This window comes from Lonchura striata, chromosome 24, assembly GCF_050655825.1.
Source record: "Lonchura striata isolate lonStrDom1 chromosome 24, ASM5065582v1, whole genome shotgun sequence".
In the NCBI taxonomy this organism is placed as follows: Eukaryota; Metazoa; Chordata; class Aves; order Passeriformes; family Estrildidae; genus Lonchura; species Lonchura striata.
This window is the reverse complement of record NC_140726.1, coordinates 9700144-9725304: the sequence shown is the minus strand read 5'-3', so window position 1 is coordinate 9725304 and position 25161 is coordinate 9700144. Positions and strand designations below refer to the sequence as shown.

Below are 25161 nucleotides of genomic sequence, written 5' to 3'. Positions count from 1 at the left end.
GCTCCTGCCACAGCTCCACCGCCCCCAGCACGTTCCATGGCATGGGGTGGGAGCTGCCAAAGGACTACAGTGCACAATGCTGCTCACCCGGGCTTGGGATGAGGTCAGGTTGGGGTGAGGAGGGAATGCAGAGCATCACTTGTGCTATCATACACTGGGGATCTTGCGCTTGTGCCCCTGTGCTCCCCCCAGCCTCTGAGATTGCTGCTCTGGGCTAAATACCTGCTTGCCCAGCCAGGGAATTGGCTTGCAGCGTGGCTGCTCCAGGAGAGAGATCTGAGTGCCCATCCCTCCCAGTGCAGAGATGCTGCCATGCCTGGCTGCAGCGGAGCCTGGACAGGATGCAGGACTGAGCTGTGGGAAGCCCCAGGCGCTGAGCACTTCGATTCCCAGAAAAGCAATTACCATGCAGCAGATTACAGGGCTAATAAAATCCCATTATGCTATTTCAGAAAGTAAATCTGATCTGGGCACTGCCGATTGATATCAGTCCCACAAAATGTCCCGCAAGAGCCCCCTGCGTGCGCGCGTAACACGAGCCTACAGTAGATCACGCTAATTAGATATCCAATAACAGGAGGGCTGATAGGAACTACATTAAAATCTCTTTAAGATGAAGATGTAAAACCCAAGGGAGAAAATTCAGAGTTAATGATGCTGCAGCAGAGGCTCCACTGGAGCAGTCCACGCCCCCTTGGCCTCATCCTGCTGGCTGCAGACGCAGAGGGGGCAGAGCAGGGCACAGTCCCCAGCACCACGGTGGCGCTGACCGTGATTTTCATTACCCAGATTCAATAAGGGGAGAGCGCTACGAGCTGCTGGCGCTCCCTGGGAGGTGACTTGCCAGCCACTAACGGAGCCGAGAAATCAAATTAGCCCCAGCTCTGCTCCCGCTCTCTCCCTGACACTGCTGTTGGCAGCCAACGGGGAGTTCATCAGGGCCCCGCACTAATTCTTATCTCGTTTAAGTGACTCCATGCCGGCATCTGATGCAATTTGCTGTACGCCACTGCCGCAGGCTTTGGTCCCTGGCCGCTGCTTCCCCAGGATTTCCAGCAGCTGAAAGCTTTGTGGGGGCATAGGCACCTGCAACACACACAAGCACAGTGTAGACGTACAGGAATAGAGATTATAGAGACTTAGGGTGGAGGGGAAGCCCCCCTGCCAGGCAGAGGGACACTGCCCGGCCCAAGGCTATGATGCTGTGACATGGAGGGATGGATGCACACCCTGAGCAGGGCACCCACGCATGGGTGGACACCGAGTGCCTTTTGATTCTCAGTAATACCTGACCAGGCTTTGCTTCTAGTCTCGTTTGCCCCAAGGCGTTAAATATTTTGGGAAACTGAAACCAGTAGGAAGAACTTTTTTTGTTTGCTGAAATTTACAACAAATGAAAATTTCTGCGGTGAAAATGGATTCCAGTGTAGGTGCAGGTCGGAGGGGTTGGGGAAAGCTGCAGCCCCAGGCAGGGTTGCCAAGGGCTGCCTGCACATCCTCCCACCTGCGACTGTCAGAGCCACTGTTGGTGGGACAGACCCAGCTGCCGCAGGGTGTGGAAGGGAGCCCGGTACATCCAGAGCTCCCCTCTCCCCTGCTGGTGGAAACCCACCCTGTGTCATGGCTTATCCCTGGGCAGGCTCCCCTCTCCTGCCTCTCAGAGAGCGTTCTCCGTCTTTCCAACTGCTGAGGATCTCCTGCCTCAGCCCTGGCACCTGCCCTCTCCCCGCATCGTGCCCCCCACTGCACAGGATGCTCGTACCCCAAAACCCGCTTTGCCACAGGCAGAGGACGGGGAAGCTCTTTGGAAGCTGGGCGGGGGTTGGGGGGACAGCTGGGTGGGTCCCACTCACATCCTCCCAGACTGAAACTTGATGCAGCGGGAGAGGCTGATCGCGAGATTAACTGGGCGTTCTCAAAAACCCGACGGCGGGGGGAAGCCGTCCGAGTGCCGCCTGCCTCCCTGCTCCGCTCAGTCCGCCGAGCAGACGGCGGTGCAGCCAGCGGATCCATGGTGCCCACGGCTCTCGGGGCGCTCCTGGCCCTGCTGCCGCTGGCCTCGACGCTGCAGAGCCCAGGTAAGGTGAGGGACCCGTGGGCAGGGCTGGGGAGCCGAGGCGGAGCGGGGTGCTCCTGGCACGGAGCAGCGCCTTCCCAGAGCCTGAGCCGTGCTGAGCGCCAGGCAAAGGCTGCTCTGCAGGGAAACCTTCGTGCTGTTGGGAAGTGACTTACCTGGGAGAGGCTGGAGCATGGCAGAGCTCTGGTGCAGAGCCTGGAGGCTCATCCTGCCTGGGTAATGCTGGCAGCAAGGCAATGGAGCCTTAGAACCCAGCTCTACTCTGTGGCGTCTTGAGCTGTGCTGAAAACCAGCCCTGGGGACAGAGAGAGACATGGGGGTCTCCTGCCTGCACTCCACTGCCTGAGAGATGCTGCCTGAGCCCCCTCTCTGATGAAGGACTTTCTCCAATATAATGTTTAGTTCCTCATAACCTAGAGTTGGGTTTTGGGCATGATGCTGTGCCTATAGTTTCTAATTGCAGCTCTGCACAGTGCAAATTTGACAGCCAACATATTTCCTTGTTATTCCATTATTATTTTCTCATCTAACATTCCTGGGAAATAGTACAAAAATCCTTGAGCTGTTTTGCACCAGCCCAGCTGAAAGTGTTCAGCAGGCTGTTGACTCAAATCTCTGGATAGGTCATGTAGCTCCTGTCACCCAACTCCCAAGCCTGATCCCACTGTTAGCACATTTAAGGTGGCAGGAAAGGAGCAGGAACAGTAATACACTCACCCTGGCAATGCTGGCCAGGAGGCAGGAAGGGCTGTGCAGACAGATCCCCATGTATTAGGGCTGTGCCAGGATTGTGCCGAGTTGCACCAGGTGAGTTGCTGGCATAACCTTGACACAGATTTGGGCTGGGCAGGCCAGTGTGGTGTCTGGAGCAGAGGCAAAGAGCATCTGAGGTGAACCCAGCCCAGTTCTCCCTCTGCAAAGCCATTTCCCTGCTGCCAAAGCATCCTGATGCAGATATGGGTGGCATGGATGTGAGGAGAAGGTGGTGCTAGGAGGCGTGCAAGCGTGGGCCAGCTGCCACCAGCTGCAGCAGGAAAGGTCACTTGGCCCAAGCTGTGGCAATGGCAGCAGCTGTATTCCTCCCCTCACCCTATTTTTTTTTTTTTTTTAGCTTAAAGTACAGATTAAAATTCCCTTCCAGTAGCTTTTCCCAAGTTCCCATAGATCTATTGTAATTAGTCTCTTCCGTTATGCTAGAATTGGACTCTGGGGCTGGGTGTGCTACAGAGCACAGCCACAAGTGTAGCACTGCTGCCCTGGCCCAGCCGTGGCGTTCCAGGTGCCTGGCAGTGAGGAGTGAGGACATGGTGCTGAAAGAAATTTGCCCTTGCTTGATGCTGCTGGCATCAGTGAAGGGACTGTTTTCATGGGAAGCAAACACCAAGATACCTAATAAATGAATTTAGCATCCTGCTCTATCTCTAACCTTCACTGTCTCCACCTTCTGAGCACAGAAATGCCCCTGGAGGGAGTGAATGGTATGAAACTCTCCCAAGGGCAGTGTGTCCCTCGTGGTTCCCCACTGCCACTATCCTGACACTTGTCCAGAGAGGTGAAGGCTGGCAGCTGTGCCCTCCGAGGCTGGGGAAGGTCACAGCACTGATGACCTGCACAGCACAGGATATCACTAACACATTAGGTGATGGTTCTGTTGTCCAGGTTTGTTTCCCATCAGGATGCTCCTATTTAAGTTGAATGGGAATCCCCAAGTGGTAGGTGAGGGCAGGCAGCTGGCAGCATCCCTCAGCCCATGGCCCACGCCAGGGTGATGGCAGCCACTGCCGCGGTGCGAGCACCTCCCTCACTCCCCCTCACTCGCTCCCTTTCTCCCTCTGCTGAGCAGGTGCCCAGCGCGGGGGCCGGGTGCCGGAGCCCTCCGAGCCCGCCCTGCGCCGCCTGTCCCACCACCTCCTGGCCCACTACCAGAAGGGCGCCCGGCCCGTGCGGGACTGGCGAACGACCACTAACGTGGCCATCGACCTCATGGTCTATGCCATCCTCAGCGTGGTGAGTCCTCTGCTCCCATTCCGCGTGTGGCCTCAGCGGGGGAATGGTGCCTGGCATGCAACATCCTGCCAGCGTGCTCTGCCCATCTTCCGCAGTGTCCATGCCCCTGTTCTGACACTGTTCTCATCTTCACAGGATGAGAAGAACCAGGTGCTGACCACCTACATCTGGTACAGGCAGGTGGGTAGCCACAAAACCTTGCCCCTTCCTTGCTGGCCCCCCCTGGGGCCAAGCACCCCCAAGCCCCCGTGTTCTCCTGTGAGAGCAGTGTGCAGAGCTGCAGGAGAGCAGTGGGGGGAAACACATCCTGGGGACTGGTGAGACCTCTGTAGCACATGAACCTCAAGGCTCAGTTTTCATGCTCCCTGTTTTGCACTGCTGGGTGTTGTGCAAGTTGAAGGATAAGTCTTCCCTCCCTCCTATGGCTGGGAAGCTTGCTTGGTGCTAGGCTGGGGTCTGTGTGCTGGCAGAGTGGAAGGACCTCAGCCACCAAGTCCCCTCTCCATTGTCCCCAGCACTGGACAGATGAGTTCCTCAAGTGGGACCCAGCTCGCTTCGACAACCTGACGCAGATCTCCCTCCCTGTGGAGAGCATCTGGGTGCCCGACATCCTCATCAATGAGTTGTGAGTGCAGCCAAAGTCTGGAGGGCGATGGGCTGGGACTGCAACTCCGCACCCACCATGGGCACGTACTGTCCCATGCTTTGTATTCCTGGCACAGAGCTGGCAGCCTCCCCACATCGGGGAGCTGCAGATGGGGATTGGCTCTGCAGTTGGGCCATTTCCAATGCTGGCTAACCACTACCGTGGGTAATTACCCTCACTGTGCTAGGGGTGAGATCCAGATATCAGGAGGAAGGCTTTGTGAAGACAGTACAATGCCAGGGCAGCTGCAGAGCTGCTGGCCCTTCCCGTGGAGCTATCTGGTGTCCTTCCCACTCCGTGGGGATTTAAGGTGCTCCCAGTGCCTCCTGAGGGCTCTGGGAGAAGGCAGCAGTCTGGGCAGTGCAGAGGTGATGTGAGGCAGAAATGCCTGCAAGGGTATTACCAAAAAAGCAGAACAGGAGGCAAATCCCTGGCTCGTGGGCAGTTCTCCCCTGAAATGCTACTTGGGGGAAGGAACCCCTACCCAGAGTGCTCTCCAGCCCACATCTCTGTCCCTCATGTCCCTCAGTGTGGATGTTGGAAAGTCCCCACACGTCCCCTACGTTTACGTCAGCCATCACGGGGAGGTGCAGAACCTCAAACCCATCCAGGTGATGACTGCCTGCAGCCTGGACATCTACAACTTCCCCTTCGACGTCCAGAACTGCTCTCTCACCTTCACCAGCTGGCTGCACCACAGTGAGTGCCGGGCCGCCCCGGGGCCCCGCGGGAGCGGGCAGGGGCTCTGCCGGGCCGGAGCTCCGTGCAGAAGGCAACTCGTCCCTCTAGATGGCCCCAGCGGATCGGGGAAGCGTGCAGGGAGGGCAGGCACGCTGCGGAGAGCCGGCGCTTTGGGCGGGGTACCCCCAGCTCTCACCTCTCCTCCGCCCCCAGTTCGTGACATCAACCTCTCGCTGTGGCGTCAGCCGGAGCTCGTCAAGTTCGACCGAAGTGTCTTCATGAACCAGGGCGAGTGGGAGCTGCTCTACGTCCTCACCCACTTCCAGGAGTTCAGCGTCAAGAGCAGTGACAGCTACGCCGAGATGAAGTTCTATGTAAGAGCCTTTGGCCACTGCCTTTCTCGGGGATGTGGCACGAGGGAAGGGACCCCCTGCCTGTCCCTGCTCTGTGCTGCAGCTCCTGCCTGCAGGTGGGAGGCCCCTGCTTAGAGCCCTTCCTCTGGCTCACCTTAGTGCCCCCCGCCATCCTCACCTGCCTTGGCAAAGACTCACACCAGCTGAAGGCCTCATTTCAACCCTTCACAGCCTTTTCTGCCTCTGTCCTGCAGGTAGTCATCCGGAGACGCCCCCTCTTCTACACCGTCAGCCTGCTGCTCCCCAGCATCTTCCTGATGCTTATGGACATCGTGGGTTTCTACCTACCTCCCCACAGTGGTGAGAGGGTCTCTTTCAAGATCACTCTCCTGCTGGGCTACTCGGTTTTCCTCATTATTGTATCCGACACGTTGCCAGCTACTGCCGTCGGCACGCCATTGATAGGTATGGTGGTTCTCCTGTCCAGCTGTCACGGCAGTCGTGGGCAGAGACCACAGGGCCCTGAGGGTTGAGCAGGGACGATTTGCTCTGTGCACGAGCCTTTGCAGGTCACTCACCTCACTGATGCCTCTACAGGCATCTACTTTGTGGTGTGCATGGCACTGCTCGTCATCAGCCTGACAGAGACCATCCTGATTGTGCGCCTGGTGCACAAGCAAGACCTGCAACCCCATGTCCCTAAGTGGGTGAAACACCTGCTGCTGGAAAGAGCCACCATCCTCCTCTGTATCCGGGACAGGAAGAAATTCAGCCAAAGCAGGATGCAAAACTTGGACACCTCCAGGCAGGTGGAGAACAATGACAGCACAGGTAAGGGTTGCACAGAGAGGGCCTGTGGGGACGGAAGGAATCTAGGTGCTCTGTAGCCATCTACACCTACATAGCCATTCTTTGTATGGTGAACTGGGTGCCTAGCTCACCCTCACAAATCCCAGTTCCCTGTCTAAATAGGTTTTTCACATTTGCTTCTCTTGATCCCTCAGCCAAACCAATCCCCCATGTCTGTGAGGGCCCCCGGGACTGCGGGGCAGTGGGGAGCACAAGGTCTGCACTGGCCTTTGCTGGCCAGACAGAGGGCTCAGCAGCACTGCAGGAGATCCTGTGTGAGACCACAGCTATCCGCCAGCTCCTGGAAAAACGTGAGGAATTCCGCGAGGCCGCCCGTGAGTGGCTGCAAGTGGGCTACGTGTTGGATGTCCTGCTGTTCCGGGTGTACTTGGCAGCCGTTCTGGCTTACAGCATCACACTGGGCACCCTCTGGTCGGTGTGGAGGGATGCCTGAGCAGTGCCCGTTGTTCGGGGCGGGACATGGGGGACCTCACTCCGGCGGGTTCTCCCCAGCTCTGGGACTCTCCAGTGTCTGTCGACCCCGCGGGCGCATCCCTCACGTCCCTCAGCTCCGCAGCGGGAAGGCGGAGCTGAGCAGGAGCCCCCAGGACCCCATGACCCTGCCCAAACCTCTCTCCACGCTTCCCCTGCCAACTCCGGGAGCGCCCCCGGCCCGGCCCGGCCACGGCCGCGGCTTCAGCACCGTGGACAGCGGCTCCGCGCCCGGCCCGGCCGCCTCCCGCCCCGGGGTGCCCCGGCACCGGCTGGGTCCCCGCTGCCCCGGGGGATCCGCACCGCCCCGGGGTGCCCCGGCACCGGCTGGGTCCCCGCTGCCCCGGGGGATCCGCACCGCCCCGGGGTGCCCCGGCACCGGCTGGGTCCCCGCTGCCCCGGGGGATCCGCACCGCCCCGGGGTGCCCCGGCACCGGCTGGGTCCCCGCTGCCCCGGGGGATCCGCACCGCCCCGGGGTGCCCCGGCACCGGCTGGGTCCCCGCTGCCTCGGGGGATCCGCACCGCCCTGGGGTCCTGCTGTCCTCGGCTCCCCTACCCCTTGTCCCGGCTGCTGCCCTTATATCCTGCCCGGGCCCCCGGGCACGCTTGCCCAGCAGATCCCTACCGTGCTTGTGCTCAGCAGTTTCAGCAAAGCCGGAGAGACCCGGGTCCGGCCGGGGCCAAACCGGGATGGCAACGGGACTGACTCCGTGGGCACGCGGTACTGGGCAGGATTGCCACCACAGCTGCAGTAGGTGCCCAGCTCCCGCTGTCATCTGCCCCTGCAAGGGCAGATGCACAAGAAGAAAAGAGCAAAGTGCTGCAGATGCCATAAGGGCCCATTCTAGGAGCATCTCTGCATATGCAGGTGATGGGGGTGGGCTGACACCACCTGGCTCTCATACATCTGCCCTCAAACCCACCAGCCCCAGAGAAAGACTCCCACTCACGGTCTCAGAGCCATCACCTGCAGGAAAACTTACCTCTGAGTGACGGGGGCTGAGGACGGGTGGAGCGGGCTCCTGCCAGCACTGGCCCGCACTAATGCGCTGATGGTCTGTAAGTGGCTGCCTATTGATGAGGTGTCCAGTTAAAGAGTTCGTGAGACACTAAATCAGCCCATTGATCCTGCCGAGATCGATGGTGCTACAGACCTGATCAGTGCAGCGGGCAATTAACACCCTCTGGAATGAGCTGCCTTCGTGTAACATCAAACGCTCCAACAGACAAATCCAATGGGGCCATTGACCCAGGTGTGCGATGCCACCCAGCCCATGTATTTGATGGGGGTACTGGGCAGCAAGACTCCTGAGCCAGCCTTGCCATCTCTCTCCTGCTCACCGTGACCCTGATGTCCCCCAAGGCTGCACTGCAAGATGCTCATCTGTGCTGCCATATCCCATTGAATGTTTTGGTCCTTGTCATCCCTGTGCTAGGAAACCATCATGCACCCAACCTAACCCCCTCAAGAAGCTCAGCAGTCCTTTTCCCTGGAAGGACAGGCTGCCTATCCCGGAGGAAAGATTGATTCTCCCCTTGCCCTCTCGCTACTTTGGGAAGTGCTGCATGTAGGAAAAAGTTCCAGGCATCTGAGAGAAGCCTGGATTTTCCTCTTAAAAAAAAAAAAAAATCAATAAATCTGAATCTAATCTCCTAATAAAGGTTTAATGAGGACATAATGTTGATGGAACAGAACATTGTTGCAGCATAATCGCTCCCAGCTGCTGTGCGAGTGTGCACACAAAGGCCCGGTCCTACCGCGATTTCCCCGTTATTGTAGCAACGCCTTTGTGCCAGGCTGAACGCCAGCTTTGCCTCCCTTCTCGCGGGGTGCTGCAGCCTGCAGGTTGCTCACAGCAGGACCACCTCTGCTTGCCCAAACCTGGACCAAAGTTCCCCAGCACTTGCCCAAAGCCCTCCTGGGAGGCTGTGCTGGGGGGACCGGGGGAGGCAGGAGCACCATCTGAACCTTGGAATGGACACACAGCCCCTCAAACCCGCTGGGAAATGCTGGGGCAGTGTCACGGCTGGCCTTGACACGGGCACATGCCATCCATCCCTGGGAAAAGCTAAATATGCCCTCGGTGACTCCAGCCGTGCTGTAGGAAATGTCCAATGGTGTCACAGGACCACGGCTGGCGGCGGGCAGCACTGGGCACAGGCAGGGCTTGTGCCAGGCCTGGCCCAGCCGCAGCGCGGTGTGGCACGGTTTGCCACAGCACAAAAGGAGAGCGGGCGCTGCCGTTAATGTAGTCAGTAAATAAATAAAGGAGGGCTTAAGCTTAGTGTACAGCAATCAGTCGGGAACTACAGGATAATTAACGCAGCGGGGGGCCGGACGGCTCTGCAGGCAGGTTTAAATGAACGAGTTCACTTTCATTGAGGCAAACTTGCTCTGCTCCCTGGTGAGCCACATGGGCAGGCAGAGCACAGGCAGTGTGCTGTGGATGCTCCCTGCCCATGGCAATACTGACATTCCAGGGAGACCCCCGCCCACCGGGGTTGGTTTAGTGATAGGATCTCCTCAATTTCCCCCTCAGAGCAGGCACCCCCAAACTCACCACTGAGCGTACCCTCATGGCTCACCCCAAGCTGGTGGAATGCATCCTTCCTCCACCGCCTATTCCTCCTCCTTCTCCTCTTGATGGGCACAGGAATGGGAGACAGCAGGCTGAGACAACAGAATTAACTTTATTGGTTGTTCTTTTGTTTTCTAACTGCAGATTCAAGGTATACAACTGAACATTGCTATTTTCCTTATGAGACTTATAAATAAAAATACAAAAAATGTTCACTACAAAAAAATCTACCGTTAGTAGGATGTAAAAAATATTCTCTTTGCTATAGAAGGCACGAACTTCACTTAGTGACACATGGAGAGAAAAAAACCTGCAGCAGTATATTCTTCTTTTTTTTTTTGTCTTTTTTTTTTTTTCCTCTGTCAGAAACACTGAAGTCTTACAAAGAAATGCATCTGAATCTACACAGGACGAAGGCAGATGCGGAGAGCTGCAACTAGGAGACACCACAACTGGTTTTTTTTTTTTCTTTTTCTTTATTTTTCAGGAAACTTTTAGCTAACGGCATCTGTGGCTAGAGGACAGAAAGAGGACTCGCAAGCAGAACCGCAGGGGAGCGAACGGTGAGACAGGAAAAGTCGTACAAAAAATAGGAGCCAATAGATACTCTGAGAAAACCAAAGGGGAACTTGGGCACCTTCTGCGCCCGGGCTCAGAGAGGTGCTGAGGTAGACGGAACGAGGACAGCGACGGACCCGAACCACGAGCAGCAACACAGAGCAACGGGACGGGCAGGCGGGCGCTCACGACACTGACAGCAAGCCAGGGGAGAGGGAGCCCGGGACCACGGGGCCCCGTGCGGCGCTTGGTCCTCACTGCTATGATACACATATATATACTTACTTATATATATATGGAGGGGTGGCAGGGGCTGCGCCACAGCCAACAGCATGGGGTCGTGCGCCCGGGATACAGCAGCAACGCTCCAATGCTGACCCCAACACTGTTGCAGTGGGGGCTGTGTCTCTGAGGGAGAAGGATGGTGGGATGGAAGGGGAGGTTAAAGCAAAAAAAAAAAAGCCACATGAGCTCGGCCACGTGCTCCATGGCACCCATGTCTGGCAGCGCCAGGACACCACGGGGACCTGCCGCGCACACGCCAGAAATTGCAGCAACTTTCTGTGTGAAAGAACTGTTTTCTTTTTTTTAAATATTTTTTTCTGTTTTTTCTTAGGCACAACAATGAAACAAGCCGTTCTCCACAGTCACATCCCGGATTGTACAGCAGCGGTGTCCACCCCGCGCAGAGCAGCAGCGGTCCCATGCGCAGAGGCACACGCACGGGCAAAGCCAGGCTGGGGCGCGAGGGAGGATGGTGCTCCCACAGCCATATCCCTGCTTGGCACCAGGAGAGGTGGGAAGGGCACCCCAAACCCAGAGGGGCCACCAGTGTCCCTCCAAACTGTATCCAGACACTGTCCCACCCCCCCACCCCCCAGCTCCTTTTCTCCCCTTGCACCCAAACGCAGCAAAACGACAAAAAAAGAACCGTGGGATGGAACCACCAAGCCTGCGGCTGCGCAGGAGAAACACAACAAAAACGAACACAAGAGGTAGCTTCAGAACCAACACCCCCAGCCCCATAGGGCCAGGCAAAAAATACCAGTTTTGGTAAGGATAATGCACAACAGGAGGCTAGCAGGGACACCAGTGCCCCACCACCTCTCCACCACCAATGCTGGGCACGTGGCTGGTGCACCTCAGCCATGCCACCCCCTGTCCCTCCCAAATCAATAAAAGCTCATGAGGTCACAAAAAAATGAGGTAATTTCAAGTAAAATGTGCTAAACGCGGAAATATTCCAAAAGAAAGTTAAAAAAAAAAACCCAAACAAAAAGCAAAAAAAGCGGCAAACAAAGCCGCCTGCCACGGGGCACCCCTTACTTGTGGGCTCCTGAGGCTGAGGGCTGGGCAAAAAAACCCACACTTGGCACCTTCCAGGTGCCCCAAATCAGCAGAAGAAAAGAGGATCCCTGCATTCGGAGTGATGCCACGTGCTCCAACACTGGCACTGACTGCACATCACCAAACCAACTGCATCTCCCCACGGGGGCTTCACCCTTGCCCCAGGAAGGCAGGGAAGGAGGGAGAAATGCATAGAGAGCTCTTTGGTCATGAGAAGAGCAGCAGCCTCCTGTGCCCCTGAGCCCACCTGGACACCAGGCAACACTTCAAGGCAGCCTGGCTCACAGCTGGCTCCCTGTCCCAAACACCCTCCTCTGGCCAGGATCCCCCCAGGACACTCTTGCCAAAGCACTTGTGGCTCACAGGGCACTGTGCTCTCCTGCCTGCGATGCCACAGCCTGGGAGCATGAGAACCTGCCAGAATGGGGCTTGGGCCCCACATGGGAGCTCAGGTCCTCTGCAGGGCATCCACGGCAGGGTCTGTGCAGTGACAGGACGCCAGGAATTAAAGCCTTCCCAGAGCACTAGCTACGCACACACTTTCAGGGAAGCGCCTCTTTCCTACATGGTCTTCCCAGCAGCACCAGTGGCCAATGCCAAGGGTGACAGAGGGCCTGCTAGGGGTTGCAAAGGGTGAAATCTGCCCTGCAGCAAGGGTGAAAGGGCAGCAGGCGCATGAGCAGCTGGGACAGCAGTGTGGATGGGGCTGGAGAAGGGGCTGGTGCATCCCTCGGTCCAGCATGAGCTGCAGGATCCTTCCGGCGAGAAGAAACAAATGAGAACTGAAAACAAACAAGGCCATGGATGCTGCGGGTTTGGTGGGATTTTTTTGCCCAGTCATCTGCCCCGTTGCCCCTCTGCCTCCTCCCTTAGACGTAGCAGAGGTAGAGATAGGTCTTCTCTATCCGCCAGTCAGTGGGGATCTCCTCTGGTTTGTGGCCCTTCATGTGCTTCTGCATGGCAGAGAGGCTGGGGCAGTACTCCAGGCAGATGGTGCACTGGTAAGGGGAAGCGCCATTGTGGGTCCGAAGGTGTTTGATCATGGCCGAGTAGTCCCGGGAGCGCTGGTGGCACAGCTTACACTCGAAGGGCTTCTCACCTGTGGGATACAGGGGTGTCAGTGGGGGCTCGGGGCCTCCAGGTGCCAATCAACTGCCTGGCATCGACACTGCCGCAGCGGGCACAGCCAATACCCGAGCAATGAGCAGCAGAACCAATGTGACTATCGATCCCTATTTACTATAATTACACGCTGGCGCATCCGGGGTTCGTTATCCCTGGCTGCCCCCGCGATCCACATGCCAGCCTTTCTGCCAGGGGACCGGTCTGCCATTGCCAGCCTCACCACAGACACCCCAGCATGTACCTGTGTGGACTCGGTAGTGGGTCTCCAGCTGGTGCTTCAGGCTGAACTTCTTGCCACAGCCATTGCACTCGTAGGGCTTCTCACCGGTGTGGATGCGCTTGTGGCCCTTCAGCGTGCTCTCGTCCCGGAAGCAGCTGCCGCAGAACTCGCACTCATAGGGGTGGTCGCCTGCAAGCACATGCCAGGTCAGGGCTGCCGTGACTGCTGTGCCACACCGAAACCAGCTCCCCAGCCTTTGTACCCCGGGCAGCCATCCTGGGGACAGAGTGTCCCACTGTCCCCAGTGCAGTCCGCTGGTCCCTTCTTGCACAGACCTTCGTGTACAGAGGGGATGCTCGGGTCCGCAGCACAGCAGAGAGACTGGAGTGAGCTGCAACCCTCCGCCACCAATTTCCAGGTTTTTCACCCAGCAGCACCAGCACAGCCCCAGCCCTGGGCATCTCCCACAATCTAGACCAGGCGGCTGATAAATGAACTCTGGTTTGGCATCAAAGGCAGAATGATTTGAAGGAAAGGTGAGGGCTCCAGCTACTTATTTATTACAGCCGCGAAGGCAAGGACAATAAAGATAGATTGATCGTCCGAGACTTTGTTCATGAATATTTAAATATTACTGATTTGTCTTGTCACTGTAATTACAATTTCTCTGTGCCGCATATCCTACAAGCACAGTTTATGGTAAAGAATGGCGAACTGTATTTCACTTGTCCTGCTGCAGATGTGCGGAGCTGCCAAGCGTGTAATGTTCCCCGCATTTCATACATTTTCTTCAGCTGTGAAGGCTTAAGTCATCCACAATGACCTACGTTTTTTCATTATCCCCGTGTCAAACTGCACTCGTGCCTGGGCATAAATTGTCCTTCTCGTTATATACTCACATGCCTGTGCTTTCGCTTCCTCTTTAAAATGATATTTTACTCTCTCCCCATTTGCCGCAGCCCAGTTCTGCGGCCCCTCGCCCCTCCCGCAGCTGCTGCCTGGGCACCTGGGGGAGGAGGATGCTCGGGATGCAGCTCGGAGCCCCCCTCCAAAGGCAATGCAGGCAGTGCCTGTGGGCTGTTGTTGACTTTCCCCTCCCTGTGCCCAGTTCCAAACTGCCACTTTGGCTTTTGATCCTACAGTCAAAGACAGCAATTTTTCAGGCAGAGGCAGCCAGCATTTCTACCCGCCCACTCTTCAGGGGAGCCTGAGCCCATGGAGCACCCTGGCCCTGGGACAAGAGGGACAAGAGGGAGCATCCTGCAGCTGCGCAGGACGGCACCACATGGCACGAGTAAATGCTCCTAAAGCGCCGATGATCCCAGTGTTTTTTCACATCTCGGAGCTACTAAAGCGGCAGAGGTTGGGGTGGGACACGCACAGCCCGACCCGCAGCCCAGGTCACCGGATTACCGGCTATAAATAGCTCCAGCACTCAGCATTAACATGCTTATCATCGACACAGGATTCCCGTTTCCCACGTCGGGACCCCTAGCCCACGTGCGAGTCTGCAGCTGCCAGCCACAGGCTGGACAGAATGACCCTTGGTGACACCACCTGCTCAGCCCCCAGCAGCCACCTTTGCGTCCCTTTTGGAGATCGTGTGCATGCCCCCTGCCTGACAAGAGAAAGAAGGGGCATCCCTCCTCAGGATACATTTTGCTCCCTGTCAGCAGCAGCAGTGGTGTCAAGGAGGGTGCACGAGCCTCTCACTTGTGTGGGCAAAGGATGCGTGAGGAATGCTTCACCCAATGAGGAATGCTGCGATCCTGCACACTCCTGCTCATCCCCCAGAATCAGTTCTTTCAGGGGTGTTTTGTGACTGGCCCTGAATGGCGGTGCTGCTGATGTGGCCGGGACCACGGAGCTGCCCAGGGATGCCGTCGGAGGAGCTGAGGACACGGCGCGGGCGCTTTGAGGACACGGCGTAAGGCGGCCAAGCCGTGCTCTCCCGCTCAGCAATCCTGCAGCCAAGCCCTGCCCCAGCGGGGCCACGGCAGCACCAGCTCCACGTAGCGCAGGTCGCCCTAATCCCATTAGGGCCGAGCACCAGCTGATTATGTGCATCTACCGCCGTAAGCTGATGAGGCGGATATGATCGCACACCCCCTAAGAAGGTCACGTGCCACCCCAGACCAGATCAACTTATTACACACAGCTTTTTTTTTTCCTGTTTTGTTTTTCAAATCCAAGCCACTTCAGTCCCCTCCATGCTTTCTTAATACAAATCACCTTTCCTCCCCCTGTTTCTTTTTCACGCGTGGGGAAGGAGCACGTCCCGGCTGCCCCAGCCCCGAGTCCCCACGCGGGGCCGCGTACCTGTGTGGGAGCGCAGGTGCCTCTTGAGCGCCGTGTGGCTGGGGAAGGTGCGGTTGCACTCGCTGCAGATGTAGCTGCGCACCCCGGCGTGCACCTCCATGTGCTGCTGCAGGGCGCTCTGCGTCTGGAACCGCTTGCCGCACAGCAGGCAGAAAACGGCCATGTCTGTACCTGTGGGAGAGGGAGAGACCCGGCTCAAGCACTGCCTGGCACCCCAGGCCCCTGTCCCATCACCCCACTGCATGGGGGTCCCCGTGCCCACATGGCAGCAGGGATGCTCGGGCAGCAGAAGGGACCCCAGGAGCTGCAGGGCTTTGGGCGTCACTGGGAGGAGTCCCAACAGCAGGACCCTGGCCACCCTGACCCTGCTGACACTGGCCTTCTGAGGGGAGTAGCTGAAGAGGAGAAGTTGCTCTTACTGCACCAGAGGCAGCTGGGAGCCCTGGTGACGCCGAGGGATGCCCAAACACAAAGCAGCTGCTGGGTGATCACTGCGTCCCCACACACCTCTGAGAGCTGCTGAGCTCAGACCTTGTGCCCAGGAGAAAGGGGACCCCATGAAGCTGCCCTGGGGAGCAGGAGGCAGGATGTGAGAGGGGACGAGCCCACCCCTTGTGCTGTGTGTGGCCCCAAGCCCTAAGGCAGATCCAAGCTCCATACCATCACTCCTGGGTACAAACCTGGCTGCAGCAACACAACAGGGACAAAACCCCAGCCCAGGTGCTCATACCCTGTCCATAAACATCTCAGACCTCTAGCCATTAAACAGTTTGTTTTTGCTTATGCATAGCTGATTGTTCAGAACTGTGAGTCACTGCAAATTGTATTACACAGGGAGATTAAGCAAATAAATGCTCGCTTTTTGGAGACATTAAAATGTGAGGACTATGGAAATAAAATTAGCTAGAAAATTGTATTAGCAATTCATTAGCAGCACAAGATGTTCAAGGTAACCAACAAATCCATGCAGCCTTCAGGAACAGTAGGGGCAGAGGGCTGCTTGCCATGCTGCCAAAACCAACCCCAGGGAGACCACCAGGGCCGCGGGGCAGGGACATGATGGGCAGCAGAGTCATGGTCCTGCCTGGACCATGCAGTGGGGACAGGGAAGGATGCTCCTGGGCAGACCCACACCCCCAGCTTGGGAACCATGGGCATCCCGGAGAGCACCTCCCTTCACACCGTCACCTGCTCTGGCACTGTGCCATCACCCACACAGGTGTGTGGTGCACGCCACTGTCAGCTCTGTCCTGCTGGGGATGCAGAGGCTGCCTGGGGGGATGCTCAATCTCAGCCTTGCACTGGGCTACCCAAAAATGCTCTGAAATCTAAAAAAAAGCCCCAGTGAAATGGGAATAAAAGCAGCAAGAGAGGTGGCCCTGCATGGGAGCTGCCTTTCTCCTCCTGCAGGGATTTATCCCGGGGGGTTGTGGGCTCATGTGCCCCCCACGCAGCTGCGGACAAAACGCTCCCAAGACAAAAAAAAAAATTAAAAAAAAAAAAGGGAAAAAAAAAAAAAAAAGCAGCAAGCAGCCGCGAACGGGCAGTGCGGAGCAAATCCCAAGAGGTATGTGGCCCCGCGGCCCTCGGCGGCCCGGCGGTGACAGCAGGACGGGTCAAAGGTCCGCGGGGCTGAGCCCCAGCGCCGCGGCCAGCTGCGGAGCGGAGGCCCCGGCCGGCGGGACGCCGGCCCCGATAAATCTGCCGGCAGCAGCCCCGCTGGGGCCGCGGACAATGGGCTCCCGTGGGGGCGGAGGGCAGCACAATGCCGCCGGCCCGGCGCGCGGGGCCGTAACAAATCCTCCCTGGCACCGTAGGGCCCTCATTTGTGAAACTAATTGGCCCCCGCTTGAAAAAAAAATAAAAAAAATGGGCTGACTCCAGCAGCCGCAGGGATGGGGACGACGCCTCGTTCATGCATGGGGGACGGGGCTGCTTGCTGGAGCTGGGCATCCCCTGGGTGCTGCTGCCTGAGACATGCAAAAGGCCGTTTTTAATTTCTCCCTCTGTTTTTTTCTTCTTCAAGTAATGTATCAGTAAACAACACCCCGGACTGGGAGGTCAGTGTGTAGTGGCACACGTTTCCAGTTGTGCTCTGAGAGCAGAGCATCTGCGTGACACAAAGGCTGATACCGGCTGGGCGCAGAGGTGGAGGGTGTGGGAGGCGGCCCTGCATCCCTGCATCCCTGCATCCCTGCATCCCTGCATCCCTGCATCCCAGCACTGAGCCCAGCAGTGGCACACGGAGCACGGAGCTCAGGCAGCGCTTGTTCACAGCCCTGTGGCTCCGCAGGTGACAGTGCAGCAGCCAAGGGGAATGGCAGGCACCACGCCAGGGTCTGCTGGGCACCGTCCCACCACCGGCCTTCAAGCTGCTTGGTTTTCTTTTTTAGGCTACGTGTCAACTGTGTCACGCCTTTGGAGAAAGGATGGGAAGTGGGAAAAAGCAAAACTCTCGAGAGGGTGCCACACTGGGTGGCACAGGACTCAGCCCCGTGTCCTGCCGTGAGCGCATCCCTGGGCTTCAGCCACAGAAGCCCCGAGCCAGCCCTCAGCCATTGGAAGAAAAATCACCCCTGATAAAGAAATGCTGCCGCCCCAAATCAGTGAGAGACGGATTTATTCATTTCCCTGACATTTTAATGGTTTCTCCCCTTTTTGCAGGAAGATGATTACAAATTAAGCAGCATTTAAACGCTTTTTACTGTCAACAATTAAAAGGGGTGAAGGCGGGCGAGCAATTCATTCCCCGGGAAACGCGCTGGCTCTCGGCGGGCGCCGACGGCCCTTCCCTCTACTGTACACAGCACAATGGCCCCGAGCACGCCATTAATTTTGCAGGACGTTCAAAAGCAAATTAAAATATAAAAAGCCCCTGGGCACAAAGATAGATACCGAGGGAGGGGGCGGCGTAGGTCAAGCTCGCAGAATTGAAGTCTTAGCAACTGGGAAGGTTTAAGCAGAGCCCCGCATGCTGTGTTCAGCTGCCACCTTTGCCCACCATCCCCAGTTTCTGTGTCCCTGCCAGATCCAGCTGCTGTGCCAGCAGCTGAGAGCTGTTGGTACTACCACAGGGTTCTGAGGTGGAAGCTGGAGTGATTTGGGTGTTAGACGCTCTTTTCATAACCGTGTTGGGCGCATCTTGGTGGATTTTTTAAATACAATGTGGTCCCAAAACTGATTTTTAGTGGGGGGATGCTTGATGGAGGGAGGGAAAACCTTATGGCTGCAAGCCCAGAGATGCACATCCCTGTTCTCCAGCAGCTTGGTCCCAGAGCAGCGCAATCGCCAGAGACGTGATGACGAGCAAGATGCGCCGTGTGACAGCGTGCCCCGTCCGAGTCACAGCGAGGGATGCTGCAGCACCGCCCCCACCGCTGCCTCTGCCAGAGCAGGAATTAAACTAAAAACCGGCGTGGCCACGGGTGAGGGAGGCAGGGCGGGGTGGGTCTTGCTTGGCACTGGGCCCTGTGGAGTTTATGGATGCGGGAGGTGCACTGCAGGAGAAAGGCGACATGTCCCCTTTAAAAGGAAATATAATTTACAGTGTGCAGCCAGGCGGGCCATAGTTTCAATCTCGTTTACTATAGAGAAAACTCTGCTAGCTGTTCTCTATCCCACAAATCCGATTTAATCAGACAAGCCAGCCAGCGTGGCTTGAAGTAAAAACGGATAATTAGTAAACAGAGAGCTACTTCAGTGCTTCATTGGCATTCGAGCCGGGCTAGTGTGTCGCATTTAAAATGCAGTCTGATGAAGTTTACAAAATCAAACCATTTGTTACTCCTATTGAAGAGGCTTCAGGCCACTTGCAATTAAATTGGAATTAGTGCTTAGAATGAGATACAGCAAATTCATACTAAAAAGGGATCTGACTTTCAGACATTTGACTTCAAGTTTTTCCCCCCCATGCTAGAGCACGCGTGCGTGTGCTGGCCTGCCGTCCCCCCAGAGCCCTGGCAGCCCTGCCAAGCCCAGACCTGCCGTGTGGCTGGGGAATGGGGTGACTCGGGGATGCTGCGGCAGCAGGGGAGGGGGCACAAAGGGAGCGGTGCCCGGGGCTGTGAAGCCATCCCCACTGAGCCCCAGAATGGTGGCAGCACGGGCTGGCAGTCCCCAGGCTCGCGGCACCAACATCGAGATGTCCAAACCAAACTGTCCCTCCATGAGCCCTCTTCATAACGCTGCCATCTTTCCCTGCCTGTCCTCAGACCCACGTTATCAGACTTGAAAAATTAACAGATCCATCCACTGTTGAAATAATCAGGAACATGGAATGAAAGGCTGTGGAGAGGCACACTGGGAAGGCTCCAGCATTATCACCAGCATGAGCACGTTCACATCAAAGGATACTGACAGAGCCTGTTGCTGCTTCATGCACCCTAAAACCCCCAAACCCTTGGCTCAAGTCCTGATAATTCAGGGTCTTCCACAAGGCTTCTTCCTTCACTCTTCATGTTTAACATCATGTCTCACATGGTTCATGTGTCAGAGATGACCTGATGCTGCTGCTGTCCTTACAACAAAGGTGAACAGCTCCAAAACATCCTGGCCATGCAAAGCAGGAGCACAAAGGCTGTTGGCACTCCTGAGATGAGATTTCAGGGACATTTGATGATTTTTGTCAGCATGTCAAAGGCTCTCTACCATCCTCTTATCTCTGGCTGCTGCTGCAGGGGAAGCTGCAGGCCCTAGCTGCAGGAACAGCAGCACTGGGGAGGAAGGTGCCATCGGCAGTGGTGGCCAGAGAGTGGCAGAGAACCCTCCCTTCCAGCCCTGCCTACAGGAAGGTTGGGAGAAGCAGCAGTGCTAGCAAGCAGCACGTTGCCTGGAGCATCCCTGTCACAGCTCCAGCACCCAAGCTCAGGCACAGCTGGCCTGAAGGTGCCCAGCTCACCTTGGCACAGGGACCCTGGGAACACTGCACACATCCTGCTGGCATTGACCTGAAGAGTGTCAGGTCAGCACAGGCCTGGGCAGCGCCAGCACCCAGGCTGCATTTTGCCCCAGGAACATGGTGGATGCATGTGCAGGGTAAGAAAATCAACCCAGTTTCAGAGTCTGTTTTCAGGATTATTATGAAACCTGAAGTGGTGTTTTTGGTGGCACCCACAGGCAGGTGCAAAGGAGCCCTCCCTGAATGCTGCTGCTGGGACGCAACACCTGCAGATGCCTGCCTGGATGTAGAGGTGTTGTGCAGAGCTGTGTCGTGTGGTGCCACCCGCTCCAGTGCTATTGAGAGGTGATGGCATTCATTTCTGTGCTGAGTCAAACAGCACCTACAACCTTCATGGTTCAGTGGAGAAAGGGGGGAAAACCCCCAAAAGATAAACGCAGGAAATGTGTGCATTTTGTGCCAGAGTCACCAAATCATCCCACTTTCAAAGGCTGCCTCTGGACTCCACAGCTGGGCTTCTGTGCTAATTAACATCTTTATGGAAGGCAACTTCTCCCAAGGGGGCATTTGTTTGATTATTATTATTTACTTAGAGATAGCACAGCTTTCTTTCCAACTTTAACTAACTATGGAAAATAAATTCTTAAAAAGCAGCTGACGCCGCCTGCTCTCCTGCCCCTGCTGGTTTTCCTCCTGGGCTGGATGTGGACACTGTGGCTGTAACAGGAGGGCAGGGCAACCTTCTGGCACTGCCTGCTGCCTCCATGCCAGCTCACCCTTTTACAAACACTGAGGAAAACTCTGGCGTATCAGAGTAGTTGTACAACATTGACCTTGAAAGCACCAGAGATTAACAAACTCCCCAAAATAAAAGCCTCATTTTTTGCTCCTGCAGTGATGCACAGGGCTGCTTCCCACCCAGCCACACTCCTGCTCTCCCCACTGCCCAGGGCAGGATGCACATGGAGGATGTCCGGGATGCTGGTGCCCGCAGCAGCCTGGGCAATGCGTGCCAGGCCCTGAGCTGCAGCTCTGGCATGGGCAGCTCATGCCTGCTGGGGGTGATTTATTCCTGGGGCCATCTGGACCTGGGGGACAATGTGGTTCCGTATCCTTGTGAACTGGCTCATTAGTCACACCCTCATAGCTTGACCTCTTTGTCTTTGAGTATGGTGGGACAAGAACATCCCCTTCTTGCCTCCCTTTTGGTGGCCAGTTGCTCCCCCATGCCCAGTTGGTGGCACCTTGTGCCCTCCTCACCACCCTCCCTACCCATCACTGTCAGCATTGCCATCACCACCACCTTCCCTCACCGTGTTTCCTCCGGTTGCTCAGGCAAAGTGATTATGAGGGCACGTGTGGGGAGGGAAGGAGCCAGGCGACGATTAGCGGCGGTGGCTTTATGGCAACAGGAACACAACTCATTCGTTTCATGTTTTGCAGAATATAAAAGCGCCGAAACATCTTAATTTTAAATTCTTATCATTGAATTTACTGCTTTTCTCTCGCAATGATTTGTGTTGCTTTTTAATTTTTACAGTCTCTACAGAAGCCAGATGCTACTGCCTAGGGCCAAAATAATAAAAACCCGCTGCAGTCGCGAGTTACAGAACAAAAAGGAAACGCGCGGCTGACAGAAGTTAATATCTCAATTTAACAGTGCTGCTCCGCTAATGATCCTTTGATATGTGTTTATTTAGAAAGGTCTGATCTTGACCTTGAAAGCAAACTAAACCGCAAAGTCTTTATGAGAGGAGAGAAAGACTTTATTTATAGACTGGCTTTGCGTCAATCACGGCGGCAGCTGGACCCGCGCTGGGTGAAGCTCCGCGGCTGCCTGCGGGCCCAAGCGGGCATTCAGCAGGAAATGTGTTTTTGGGAGGGTGTGGGATCAGCTGCCGTGGGGACTGCACCGTGTCCCCATCTCCAGGGCAGGACACTGAGGGCACCATGGAGATGCAATGCACGGGATATGGGCAGCTCCAGGCCTGTCAGGGATGCTTTGGGGGACAGCACTGGTCCAGACACACCCCTGTTCCAGAACAAGCCACCTGGAGCGTTGCATGCCTAATCCCTTCTTCCAGCACTGCAAAGTGCTGCTTCTGCTCCCCAGTCTACTCCCTGAATGTGGTCCCCAGGCTTTGGAAGGAAGGGATGTGTTCAGCATCACCCCAGCCCATACTGACAGAGCCTGAGCAGTGTTTCCTCCTCTTCCTGAAGAAACCGAGTGCTATGCAAACCTGGCAGAGGGGGTTTTTAAGGGCAAATCCTTTTTATTGCAATTCTACCTCCTGGCTGGGGGAGGTGGGAGGTTCCTGAGCCTTTAATGCTTGTAGCCTGGGATTGCACTGTGGATACTTCACACCTATGGTGCGCTGTGCTCTCTAGCCCAATTTCCATTTTTTCAGGCCAAACAGTTGTTTGAAGCTGTTTGCAGTCCCTAAAGCCTTCTGGCCGAAGCTGCAGGCACATCCTACCTGCAAAGTGGTAATCCCAAAGCCTTTTTATTGTACTGAATATCTATCAAAATATACCAATGCATATTAAACCCATTCAGGCAGACTCATGATCATCTTTGGCAAAAACCATCACTCAGTTATTCCAGCCCTAAAGGTACTGATGGAAAACTGTCCTTTTTCCTGGCAAAACACATCACCTGGCCAAATGCAGTAATCTGGTATCTGAACATCTATGTGCAGCACCTTCCTTTTGTGCTGCTTTTCCCTAAACTCACACCATTCTGGAGAATGCCAGATTCAACCTTGCCATCCCCAAGAAGCTGTGCATTGGGACACCTCTGCCCTTCCTGAGAACCAGCTTCTCTGGGGCAACCACCAGCAAATCACGGTGGCATTTCTGGCCACTGCATCAGATGGGAAGCTGTCACACATACTCGTCATCACTGCATCAGCTTCCCAGATTTCCTTTTCCCTGTTGGAAACTGGACTGAAATCAGCTGAAAAAACAATCTGACTTTCTCCTGAAAACCCAGAATATCTCCCCCACTGCTTCTCAACAGTTGTTTAAGTGATGTGCTAGAAACTCCCCCATCTCCCAAAACAAAGCTTTGGTGAGGAGACCAAGGGGTCTTTGCATGGGAGACCACTGTCACCATCACCACTGCCACTATCCCACCTGGCAGAGAGCACCACCTACCCATTGCCAATCCATTCCTCTCCTGTTCAAGGTGGCACCATTCTGGCATCCTCTAGTCCCACGGAATTGTCACAAAGCCCCGCTTCACACCCCAACCAACAAAATGACCTTTTTGGTGCTGAGGCGGCTGCCGGGCAGAGCCTGGCCAGTGGAGCGACCGGCTGCCATGAGGCACAAAGCCAGGACTCGCAGCATCTGCTTATTATTCCTGCACCCCCATCATTAAAAAAAGAGAAAAGATGAAAAGGCCCCATCGGCAAAGCCGGGGAGATGTGGAGCGGCACCAAGCGCAGCCTGGCCCCCAGTTGTTGGGGGTTTTTGTACAGCGGGGAGCCGCGAATCCTGGGGGACAAAAGTAACTGCTAAGGTAAGTTAAACCTTGTCGAGATGAACTTTCCTGCTACTTTTAATTAAAAGTTCTTTGGAATTAAAAAGGACACTATTCAGGAAAGGCTGAAAAAAAAAATTCATTGACACCAGCCCGCCCCCCTCCCCTTTTTCCCAAGGAAAAGAAAAAGCTGTTTTTGTGTGTCTGCTCACCCAGCCCGCACTGTACAAAAGGAAGCGGATTTGCAGCAAGACACATGAGATGACCCCCTGACCCCGAGCCGCTGAAAAGTCCTCAATGGCATAAATACCAGATAATCAATCACATACCAGGAGGGCCGGTCCCCCTGCCCTCGCCCCCGCCGCCGGGTTTATGAGAGATGCACTGTAAACGGACACCGGCTCCTGACGGGAGGCCCCTCTCGGCATTCCTCTGCTGGACCAGGAGACCCCGGCCGCCTCTGAGACCGTGTTTCATCCCTCTTTTATAAAGCCCAGCATGGAAACGCCGAGCATCCCCAAGCTTGCCATAGCTGATCCCTTGTGCTCTGGAGCAAAGGGGGACAGAGACATCTCTCTGTGCTCTGGAGAGGTGGCCAAGCATCCTCTGTGCCAGCACAGGCCTGCGCGAGGCCAGCGCTGAGTTGGGCATGCAGAAATCAGGGAGAAACCAGCCCCATGTACAGAAGGTTTTGCTTTTTGGGGGGCTGGCTTTGTGACGCCCTTTTGGGTTCTAGCAGTGAGTACCATGTCATGCTGTGTTCCCCTATGGGGCTCTGACCAGCGCCCTAAATGCCTGCAAAGCAAGGCTGCCAAGGCACTCCAGTGCTCCAGGGCAACAATAGATGTTAAAGCTTTCAAGGGAGGGAGGAAAAAAACTTGCAGTGATACTGCACTGGTTTGGTTAAATGGGGAGCCACTTGGCAACTAAATTTGATAATGCTTTTGTCCATGGGTCAGAGGTTAAATATGTTCACACTAATCCCCTTCATCTAGAATTAAAGGACAAGAAAGATTTCTTCGTAGCTTAGTGAGAGGGCTTTTCCCATCGTGCTTTAAATAGTATTTGCACAGGAAAATTAAAGGCAGACCATTGGTCCCAATGCCATCATGGCTGCATGGGTCTGCCACCCTCCCATCTCCTGGCTCCTTCTGGTGAATCCACCAGCTTGCATGATGTCTGGCCTCATCACATTTCCCCATGTGTGCACCAAGGGGCACAGGGAATTCTTGCTGCCATTTGCTGTCAAAGTGGCAGAAGCAGCCGTGGTTTGGGAGGCAGGGAGATTCCCGGCTGCAGGAATGCGCGCCAGGACTCAGATTTCAAGTGCTGTCACAGGACATTACTGTCAGACAAAGGGGCTCTGTGCTGCGCCCCTAGGACCCACTGCCCCCAGACCCTCTGTGAGCTGGGGCCAGCACCTGAGCATCCAGAATCCACTCTTGCACCCGAGAGAAAATCTGGAAACATCGACTGTCCATCACAGCACAGCATCACTGGCATGCCCTCCCCCCGCCGGGACTGCG

The 25161-nt window shown here is 55.8% G+C and overlaps 2 protein-coding genes across 11 annotated transcripts in view; one reads left to right on the top strand and one right to left on the bottom strand.

Annotated features, from left to right (window-relative positions):
- Positions 1 to 533: 533 nt before the first annotated feature.
- On the top strand, positions 534 to 11104 carry LOC110470479 (5-hydroxytryptamine receptor 3A). 2 transcript variants are annotated; one of them, XM_077788053.2, is made up of 9 exons: positions 540 to 2078; positions 3921 to 4084; positions 4220 to 4264; positions 4600 to 4709; positions 5260 to 5429; positions 5625 to 5785; positions 6019 to 6229; positions 6362 to 6595; positions 6769 to 11104. In XM_077788053.2, the coding sequence occupies exons 1-9, from the start codon at positions 2012 to 2014 to the stop codon at positions 7065 to 7067; spliced, it is 1461 nt and encodes a 486-aa protein (XP_077644179.1). In that variant the 5' UTR covers positions 540 to 2011; the 3' UTR covers positions 7068 to 11104. The 2 variants fall into 2 exon arrangements, with proteins under 2 accessions (XP_085416448.1, XP_077644179.1); XM_085560322.1 differs by having other exon boundaries at positions 534 to 2078; positions 5260 to 5785.
- The window catches only part of ZBTB16 (zinc finger and BTB domain containing 16), a 56667-nt gene continuing 39369 nt past the window's right edge, over positions 7864 to 25161 (bottom strand). For 7 of the 9 annotated variants that reach the window (XM_077788049.2, XM_077788050.2, XM_085560317.1 and 4 more), the window contains 3 exons: positions 15255 to 15425; positions 12957 to 13124; positions 9779 to 12689 (listed from right to left, as the gene is read on the bottom strand). In XM_077788049.2, coding sequence (XP_077644175.1) covers positions 12460 to 12689; positions 12957 to 13124; positions 15255 to 15425 — 569 coding nt within the window. In that variant the 3' untranslated portion in view covers positions 9779 to 12459. The other 2 variants (XM_085560320.1, XM_085560321.1) reach the window with 1 other exon arrangement.

Bases quoted from the DNA above. Each gene is read 5' to 3' on its own strand.
- LOC110470479 (XM_085560322.1), top strand. From the start codon at position 2,012: ATGGTGCCCACGGCTCTCGGGGCGCTCCTGGCCCTGCTGCCGCTGGCC. The intron at 6,230-6,361 runs GTATGGTGGTTC...ATGCCTCTACAG, and splicing joins CGTCGGCACGCCATTGATAG to GCATCTACTTTGTGGTGTGC. The intron at 6,596-6,768 runs GTAAGGGTTGCA...TTGATCCCTCAG, and splicing joins GGAGAACAATGACAGCACAG to CCAAACCAATCCCCCATGTC.